This window comes from Olea europaea, chromosome 10 (genome assembly GCF_002742605.1).
Source record: "Olea europaea var. sylvestris chromosome 10, O_europaea_v1, whole genome shotgun sequence".
Taxonomy (NCBI): domain Eukaryota; kingdom Viridiplantae; phylum Streptophyta; class Magnoliopsida; order Lamiales; family Oleaceae; genus Olea; species Olea europaea.
The window spans coordinates 15,885,699-15,896,036 of record NC_036246.1 but is presented as its reverse complement, the minus strand read 5'-3'; the positions used below and the strand labels follow the sequence as shown (position 1 = coordinate 15,896,036).

General features: G+C 33.4%; 2 protein-coding genes across 2 annotated transcripts; both read right to left on the bottom strand.

Annotated features, from left to right (window-relative positions):
• Positions 1-4,025: 4,025 nt before the first annotated feature.
• LOC111400340 lies at positions 4,026-5,304 on the bottom strand. Its single transcript, XM_023027754.1, has 2 exons — positions 4,650-5,304; positions 4,026-4,495 (listed from the first exon to the last, which is right to left on the bottom strand). The coding sequence occupies exons 1-2, from the start codon at positions 5,302-5,304 to the stop codon at positions 4,026-4,028; spliced, it is 1,125 nt and encodes a 374-aa protein (XP_022883522.1).
• A 153-nt stretch (positions 5,305-5,457) lies between these two features.
• On the bottom strand, positions 5,458-6,332 carry LOC111402653. Its single transcript, XM_023031025.1, has 2 exons — positions 6,223-6,332; positions 5,458-6,117 (listed from the first exon to the last, which is right to left on the bottom strand). The coding sequence occupies exons 1-2, from the start codon at positions 6,316-6,318 to the stop codon at positions 5,887-5,889; spliced, it is 327 nt and encodes a 108-aa protein (XP_022886793.1). The 5' UTR covers positions 6,319-6,332; the 3' UTR covers positions 5,458-5,886.
• Between the last annotated feature and the right edge of the window lie 4,006 nt (positions 6,333-10,338).

The following is a 10,338-nucleotide window of genomic DNA, read 5'->3' as shown; positions in this document are numbered from 1 at the left end:
TACATAGGAAATTAAGAAAACATGAACCACTTTATATATGACTACACTTTGGAAGGATATGATCATATATAACATAGATACTCTCTCCACGTGCGCATGCAGAGGGTGCAAATCATGGACTGAAATAACATTCGGACCTTGAACTTGTGGGCGGGTGATACTTGCGTACACGAATGTCAGACCGAATAGAGCAAAAATTGGCTCGTTTGGAGTGTCCACGTTTTGCAATTTTTTAACTTTCTCCAACTGACTTTTGAGTGTCTAAAACTGCTAAAACTTTAGTAGAAATTGAAGTGACTCCAATGTTTATAGTCATAGAGTTAATGGCAGATTTATCTTATATTAAGTCTCAATTTCTAGCAATCAAAAAAAAAAAAAAAAAACACACACACACACACACAAATCTCTCTATCTACATATACAGTATTATCCTGTCTGCATATATAGTTTCTATCCAACGTTGTGGTGGTGATATTGTTCGAATATTAACTTAGTTCGTCGGAATAGTTTCTGCAGTGCTCATATTCTACTGTTTTACTGTTGTATCCTGAGAAACAGATGTTCGGATTAAATCTTAAGCACTAACAGTGAAGAGGTAAATCTGTTTTAAAGAAACTATGCTTACACAAGTCTCGGGATAAATTTTTATCTGTTATTTAATATTTCTGCAATTTATTCATATGCTTCATATAATTTACAGTTTATTTTGTTGTTGTTCTATTTATGTTTATTAAAAATTAATCTGCGTTATTTGGCCAAAAAGTTTAATTCGATCAAATTAATTTGTTTATTCTATTACAATTTAAATTTGCTATATTTTATCGTGTTCACTACATATACGGTATATGCAAAATCGGCATTGCAAATACGATAATCTGTTGCATATACGGTATGCTGATGAAAATACGTTATGCTGTTGCATATACAGTAAATTGTTACAAATACGGTATGATGCATATATGGTAAGCTGTAAATACGTTAATATACATATACAGTAATTTATATATATGGTGTGCGTAAATATGGTATGTTGCATATATGTTATGCATAAATCTAATACATAAATTGCATATACGGTATGAATGAATCCCGGTTTCATCCACTACACTAAATTTTCAACACATCTTACTCTGATATAAACTTTGGGGAGGAGGATGAAGATGACAAAGAAGAACACTACTAAACAACATGGCTTCAGGTACGAATTTTTCGTTCCAGAAATCTTGATATTCGTTGCTATTACTCTTTACCAACGGAATATTTGCAACCGTAAATCTATTGCTAATTTAAGAGTCGCTGATAGTTACCAACGGATCCTACCATAGGTAAAGAGTAAATATTTTACCAACGAAATTTCCATCAGTAAAGTGTGAATCTTTTACCAACGAAATTTTTATCGGTAAAAATTATAACCAATACCAACCGATTTTTCGTTAATAAATGTCTATCATTATAATTGGTAAAAATCAATATTGTAAATAGTCGCATATGTGTGAGGTATGGTGGAAAACAAAAATTATTTATTTTTTTATTATTGTTATTATTATTTATTTAATAATTCTTTTTCTTTTTTTTTAACTTTTAACTAACCGAATTGAAAGGCCAAAATATTATTTAACCACTTATTGGACCGCACAATTAATTTATAGATGGCAACTCCGAAGACTTTGTTGTGAACTTTCGATGTGGAATAAGTGAATTACTTTTACCAACGGATAATCCGTTTCTAATTACCAATAGAATATCCGTATGTGAAAGATCCAAATATTAAATGATTACATGAGGCATGGAATATCCGTTGGTAAAGATATATCATAGTTACTAATGGAAAATTCGTTGCTGATTATCGTAGTTGAAAGTAAATTATTTTACCAACGGATAATCCGTTTTTAATTACCAACGGATTGTTGAAAGTAAATTACTTTTACCAACGGATAATCCATTTTTAATTACCAACGGATGCAATCCGTTGGTAATATTCGATACGTCACCTACGGATATTCCGTAGATGAAAGATCCAAATGTTAAACAGTTACATGAGATACGGAATATCCGTTGGTAAAGAGACATCATCGTTACCAACGGAAAATCCTTTGCTGATTATCATAGCTGAAAGTGAATAGTTTTTACCAACGGATAATCCGTTTCTAATTACTAACGGGTTGTATCCGTTGGTAATTTTCCGTGGGTGAAAAGCTGTTTTTTAGTAGTGGAAGGTCCCAATTTCTACAAATAAAAGCATGTCTTTGTTTACTGATTTCCCAATTGAAAACTTGCTGGCTACGGCTAGCTCCATTTCTTCGAAAAGTCTCTCGATTTCTCATCCTCCACTCAAAGCACTCCTCTTTAATCGATCCGTCTCTGTCCAAAAAAAAAAAAACATTTTTCTCCCTCCCTATGTTAGGCTCTTATTTGTCTGTCACTTTACCCTCCACCGTCATGAGTGATGTTGCTAATAATTTCGATATGGATATTGTTTAGTGACAGTTTATGTTCAAAGATGAGAGATAAAACAGACATCCTCTCCCCCACGCCCACCCCCGCTTTTTTTTTAAATTATTTCCTTTTACATCAGATTGAAGATTTATTAGATAGCGTATTTTAAAATTCTTTGTATTAGGACTTGCTTTTCTAGAAGCTAATCGTTGTACTTTTCTTCTTTCCAGTAATAATACTACACCTACCAAGTATTTACAGGTTTTAATTAGCATAAATAAAGTTCATGTGCGTAGTAGAATATCTTACCTTGCAAATTTGGTTCAATGGCATAATGTTTGAAGTAATATTCCAATTTCTTAAGGATGAGTATTGAATAGATTCTGTATTTACAATTAATGACTGAGGTTTCTCCTCTTCACTCTATGAAAATGACATTGATTATCCCGATATCAGCTTCCCTTTGGCTCTTTCTCACAAGTCTTCCCCCTGGTAATAAGTTTTCATCAAGTCCTATGTTATTTTAATGAAATTAAAAATTTATTTTTCTCTATCTTTCTATAAATCATACACTTTCCAATAAAATAATATTACACGTAACATAAAACAAATTCTCTTTTTTTACCACACATTATTCAAAAAATTACTATTTATTTCATTACAGTTTGAAAAAATGGAACCCAAACAAGGGCTTACAAGGATTCTCCTATTCTAGGAATTCAGTGACAAGAGATGGAAAATCTAGACATACAGTCGTCGATGGGATGAAACCTAATCAAAAGAATGTTCGAATAAGAAGAATTGGTCCTACTGCTACAAAATTCAAAATTTTGAAGTCATGTGATGTTATCCTTAGGGTGATTGAGACAAATTTCTGATGGCTTGTAGAGGGATAGATACAGTTCTCACATCTCATGTCCATCGCCTTCCTCCTCTTCTTACATTTGCACAAGTGTAAAGTATTTTATGCCATTTTAAACTTTAACTCCGTTGAGAAGAAAATTGCTGTTGTATCTCATGAATAGGAAATTTTAGGACCTGTTCTCTTTGTGTTTCGGTTTTGTGTTTTGAGTTTTGAAATCATTTTGAGTTTTGTGTTTTGAGTGCCTGTTTTGAAATTGCTGAAAATACGTTCTCTTTGTCATTTTGGAAAACTGTTTCTGAAAACATAAAACTGAAAAACGCGTTTACTTTGAAATTTTGAGAAATTTTTTTTAATAATATTTTATTCAAAAAATCTGATTATTCAACAAATGTGAATAGTTTAATGCTAATATAATATTAAATATAGTATTAGTTGAACTTTATGTAATTAATTCATGTTAGCCGTTGAATTTTATTTCCATTTTAAACTAGTAACCAACTTCAATTTTAGCCCAACAATTTACTTTAAGCTTTCCCGAATATGCACTCTTTCAAAATAATTCACTTGTTTACCAGAAGACAACATTTAACACAGTTCAAATCATGAGAAAGCACTAGAATAATTCAAAATCCTGAATACGAATAATTCAATAGATATTTTTGGAAGTTTATGTGTCATTACAAAACAAGTAGACACTAACAAAATATAAACTACATCCACGAAATCATATACGACGTCTTGAATAGTCATTCCACATTTGTGTAGCAATTTGATCCCTAACTTGTCCCATTTGAGCTGTTTGATTAGCATCAAAATTTATGACTTCTTGATCTTGACTTGACTCCGGGATATCTTGAAACACCATATTCTCCTCCGAATACTGTACGAACAACTTATCTAAAGCGTGCTCCTGACGAATAAAGTTGTTTATTGCGCAACATTCAGTAGGAATTTGTCTTTGCCTACTAAGTTGATAGTTGGTAATCAACTTCAAAATAGGAAATCTTGCCTTTAAAACTTCAATGCAACGTTCAATAATATTACGGCACGATGAGTGTCTATAGTTGAACAATTCTTCCTTCCCACGTAATCTTCCCCGTCCAACATAGTCACGCAGATGATATCTTTGACCTCGATAAGGGGCAAGAAATCCAAGCATATTTGGATATCCAAAATCAACAAGGTAAAATTGATCTGCAAAATGAAAAAAAAAGGCTTACATAGTGTGACTGTAAATAAATTCGCAATAATTATTTGAAGTATAAGAATATACCTCCTCATGGCATTGGAAAATTGTTTGAGCTCCTTGTGATAGTGTCAACAAATACTCGTGAATCATTAGCAGTACCTTCCCAACCAGAATACACAAATGTGAATTTCATATCAAAATCACATGTCAACATCACATTTTGTGTTACATTAGTTTTCCTTCCTCGAAAAGATGTTTGTCTCGATGCAGGAGCCCAAGCAGCAACATGTATTCTATCTATTGCACCTATACAATTTTTAAAGAAAGGATATTTCTGCAAAATTCGCTCATGCACAATGTCTTGATTTGTCGGACGTATTAGTTCAATGCCAAATGAACAAACATCCCTGACAACTCGTTTAAACCATTTGTGTATTGTGTTATTGGAATGCTGAAACCTATCACCAATTATACTGTATCGTGTCGTGTGCCATACAATCATCAAAAACATAGCAACACCCTCCTTAACACTCACTTTTTTCCCATCATACAGCAACCCTTTTTCTTTTAAAGTATCACAAAAATTCATAAAAACGTGTTTCTGCATACGAAAATTACGATAACACACTTCCGGATGTCCATTCAAAATTTCGAGCACGTACATTTTTCCCGTAAGCAATAATGTTCTACAAGGCATCCTACCAATGGTACTTCCTTTGTGTGCAGCAAAGCAATGAAGCATCATGAAATGTCCAAAATTTCCTTCCGAATCATCCATATTTAACAAATCATCATCACTTGATTCACTGGCCATACTGTGAACAAAATATAACCATAGTCATTAATGTAGTATTTCAACAATAGTCACACATTCAACATCACAAATTAAAACAACACGTTAACGTAGTATTTCAACATTCAACATCACAAATTAGAACATTCAACATTCAACATCAACGTAGTATTTCAACATCACAAATTAGAACAACACGTTACTAGAAAAATTAAAACAACAGTCACATCAAAGTAGTTCCAAGATAGGTCCTCTCCTTGCTTCTGGCATCTTCACAAATGACACCCTGAAATTAGGATCATTAAAAGCCTGTATTGCTTTCATATAAACCTCATTAGACAACCCTTCAATATCGTTTAAGATGTCCATGCAAATGACATTTGAATAAGGATCCGGACTGTTAACTTCAACATCTGACTGATTACTTGATTTTCCTTGAATCTTTGCAAGCTTTTCTTTTAGATAAAGTGTTCTAAGTTCAGTTTCTTCATTCCTCATACTAACTGTAGATGACCATTGTGCCATGCATGCCTCAAGTTTATCACTTTTACTAATCTTAGGTTCCTTACGTCGTCGTTCACCTGATGTACCAATTTCGTTACGTCAACGAATATCAGAAACCACATCGACTTCATCATCATTCTCTGCATGTACATGCACTCCCCTATTCAAAAAATCATCTTCTAGTTGCCTTTCTTCCTCTGATGTGTTTGGAAGCTGAGTGGAGGCTTTGCATAATCCTCCAGTAGCTGTAGTCCCACTAAATATCTCCCCAAGAGTGTGGTAGTGCTTACATCCTTCCCTCTTGAACATCTTGTAATCCGACCTATTAATCTGCCATTGGAAAAGAAGTCACATTGTCAAAGTGTTGAACATAAAAAAAATAAATTTGATAAGAAAAAAATAATGACGACAATATTCTTTAATAAATACATGTACCGTATAAAAGTGTTGCCAAACTTCCTCTGCAGCATTAACTTTGTTGGTATTTGGATTCCATGTAACCCCTGTATGTCCCAAAAGTTCAGAGAACATGCGATGAATCTTATGTAAGCAGTTCCACTTTTCCTTTAATCTATCTATCCCGTAACCCATTTTTGTTGAAGCTATCATGTTTTCATTGATCCTGCCCCATTCGTCTTTCGTGAATGTTGAACATTGCAATACATTTGATTTCACTTTCTCATAAAGAATTTCGATGAAAGTGTGTTCATTCTCGTCCGACCATGACATTGGTTCCTTATTCCTAACTTCGTGACCACCCATGTAGGAGCTATATTTATAAGACTGGAAGGAATTTACAAACAGCAAGAACTGTTACCATTGATGGAAAAGAAATGTCCTTTTAAGCCAATATAATAATCTTGAAAACATATGTAACCTCAAGAATGAGAATGAGGTAAAGCTTCAAGAACTGCTAGTTGAAATTATAATCAGCCAAAATCAGATGAGTGCTGAACTTCCATTTTGAATTTTCACACTCGTCAATGGAAGTTAGTGCATCTAGCACTGCCCCCAACTCCTTGGATTACAAATTCAGAAAACAAAAATGAAACCGACACACAATCACTTATTCTAAGTCGATCCACACAATCATTGTTACTACAATAGAAACTATCACAAAAAGCACGAAATTGATCTAAGAAAAAAAAAGAGACAGTAGAAACTATCACAAAAAGCAAAAAAATCAGTCAAATTACAGCAAAGTTTAACACCGATTCCCAAGGGCGGATCCATCTGGGCTATAGATCGACGCCTGTTGACCGGATGAATCATTCACAAAAATCAAATCCATTATTCTCTTGAATGCTTTAAAACACCAATGAAGAAAAAAATCGAAATCTGTCCAGAGAAAATAACACCAAAGAAATACCTAGATTTGACGATGGTATGGAGCAGAAAATCGGAGACAAGGAATCATCGAAATCGCACTTGATTCAGCCCTCTAGTCTGCTGACGACGTCGAGAAGCTTGTGGCAGCTCTCAGGAACGAAGCAAACCATAGAGAAATCGGGAAGGAAGAGCAAACCCTAGAGAAAATGGGTGTCGAATGTCTCTTTCGGGAGAGAAAGAGGAAGGTGTTTTTCATTTGGGCGTGTTTTCAGCGTTTTCAATTTTTCCCGTGTTTTGCCTAAAAACAGCCAAAACGACCTTTTTGCCATTTTCTGTTTTCTTCACATTTTTTTTTGTTTTTCAAAACGCATTTTCAAAAATGGGAAAGAGAACGCATTTTCATCATTTTCAAAAATCGAAAACAGAAAATGGCCCGAAAACGATAAAGAGAACAGGCCCTTAGTTTTCGTAAATAGCACAATGTAAAATATCATGGAAGTGAAGCCTTGCAATCATGATGAATAGTATAGGAATTTTCATCGAGTGAGATTTAAGCCCCCATTTGGCCCCCATTTTCTAGAAATGAGAATGGGTGGAATATTGGTTTTTTTTTTTTTTTGAAAAATTAGTGGTTAAAAAAGAATGAAAAATTTTCGATTTACGTGTAATATTATTTTATGGAAGATTGTGTAATTGAAAATAGGAGAGAGAAAAATGTAATGAAATTTAATGGGGGCTAAGTACAGCACACGTAATGAATGCTATTTGTTCTCTTCATATCATTTCTAAGGTTTTGATTCTTCTCTGTGGTGAAGGCACCAAGTTGGTATTTTGAACTATAATGTACTCCTCAATTATAGGAGAATTAGGTTATAATTGCTTAGTTAGCATGTATAACAAACTACTTTATCTGGACGTAAAACGATATTGGACAGTTACTTTTATCTCAAAAAACTAGATGCTTGTGAAGTTGCTAAACGATATTGTGTGGAGATTGATAGACCAAATGCTTCTATGCAGGTAGTTCATCTATCTCACTTTCTAGTTTAATGAATGCTGTTAAAAGAACTTTTCTCCTATATTACTTTCATGTAATCATAAGGATACTTGAGATATATTTGGATCCAGAGGATGGTAGAGAGCCATGCTTAAAGCTGCATTTCGCCTTCTCCACAACCATGGACAAATGCTACTTCCACTTTATGCTTTACAGAGGAATGCTTGTAATGAAATCATTCCTATTACTAGTCGATGTCACGTGCGTTGCACGATTATTGTATTTAATGTGTGTTTATTAGCGTGATGTAGAGATTTTAATTTTCTTGGCATAATCCTAACATGCTTTTGAAGTTTGAATTAAATTTTTTGACATAATCTTCTCTGACAATATAAGTAAAAGATAATTTATAATTTTGTGTTCCGCACCACTTTATCAATCTTTTCAGAAAGCCAGAAATTTCAAGATCTTTTTTTAAATAAAATATTAGAAAATGCCTCGAATTAACAGTAATCAATAACTCCTCTTTTGTAGATCTTTCAAAAACTACATTACAGCAAACAATCCAGGTATGTGGATTCATTAAGCATTTAACTCAATTTCCCTCGGGCAAAAACAAACAAACATGCAATCTCGTTCAATTAATCCAAATCCCCATTTTGTAGCAATCCTGTGATGGTAACACACAAAAATTCGAGAAAAAAATTTATTAGTACACTCATAATAAAAAAAAAAAACCAAATAAACCAAGTTCTTAATTTTCAAAACTCGAATTAGGCTTGTCTTAGTTTTAGAATGCAGAAATACATGTTTTTGATAATCTGAATATTAGATCAAACGTAGAATTGTATCCCATTTCTTTTCCTTGATAACATCTTCAGCAAACAAAAAGATGTTTGGGGTTTATCTCTGTCAAAATTGAAAAAAAAAAACAAAAAAAAGTCGATGAATAAGAATTCTAGAATACCTTTGATGAATTCTGTGAAGGAATTGATATTGTTAGAGTTTCCATCAAACGGTCCAAGTTCGTAACATTAGTAGGCACCGGCACCTGCTGCTGCTTAAACAACATTTGTTGAAACTGGTCAACCACCGACGGGTGGCATAATTCTTCACCAGCATTCCTCCGAGAAGCCACAAAGCCACCTGTACCTGACATTGCTCAACTTGAAAAACAAATCTAGCTCCAGAGAGTTTGAAGATAGTTTTGAAGATAGTGAAAAAATATGATAATATGAAAATGTAAAAAAACCAAATAAAAAAAAAGAAGAATAAAAAAAATGTTTCTCCAAACTCTCTGGAGAGTTCTCCGGAGAGTTTGGAGAAACTCTTTGCACTAAGCGGAGAGAATTGATCTCTCCGCACAGTTCGAAGAGATCGCTTGATCTCTTCGCACGCAAATCCGCACTTTATGCGGAGTTGTCCGTAACTCCACACACTTTGTGCGGAGTGTGCGGAGTTACAACTCCGCATTTCGCAACCACGAAGTGCGGAGTTACTTCGCACAGTGTGGAGAAATTTTTTTTTTAAAGTATCAACAATAAAATTAGCAAAATTAAATTTTCAGTATTCCAACAAAAATGAATTCACCAAATTAACATCACAGATCACACTAAAACAATACTTTCTCGATATTCTAACAAAAATGAATTTACCAAATTAATGTCAATTTACCCAACTAAAATAAGGCAATACTTTCTAGGAAAATAATTAATTATACAGCCTAAACAAGAAGGTGGAAAGGAAAATATGCATTTTTTATACAATTTGGAACAAAATCTAAATCAATTCCATAAAAAAATACAAAGAAAATACTACTAACCATTACAACCAGCAAAAAAATTTTTCGAGAAGAAAGGGGAGTAGAAAGAGATATTTAAATTCATACACCTCTTCAACTGTGTAAATCAATCAATAAAAATTATTGTACTTGAAAATAAGGAGTAAGGTTGCCTAGTATGGTCGCCGAAAATAAGGAGCAAAAATCGGGATGAAGAAGAGAAAGAAAGAAAAAGAAAAGAGAACTTCAGCAGTGAAAAGTAGGAAAAATATATAGACAAAAATGACGTCATTTTCTTCTCTCTTGTACAGTAAATTGGGATTCATTTACTATTTCATCAGCAGTAACAACTCGTTGAGCTTTTTAATAGAAGTTAGACATATATTGAAAACAATTAGTACCACAACCATTTCCTTTTTACTTAAACAGAGTGCATTTAGCATTG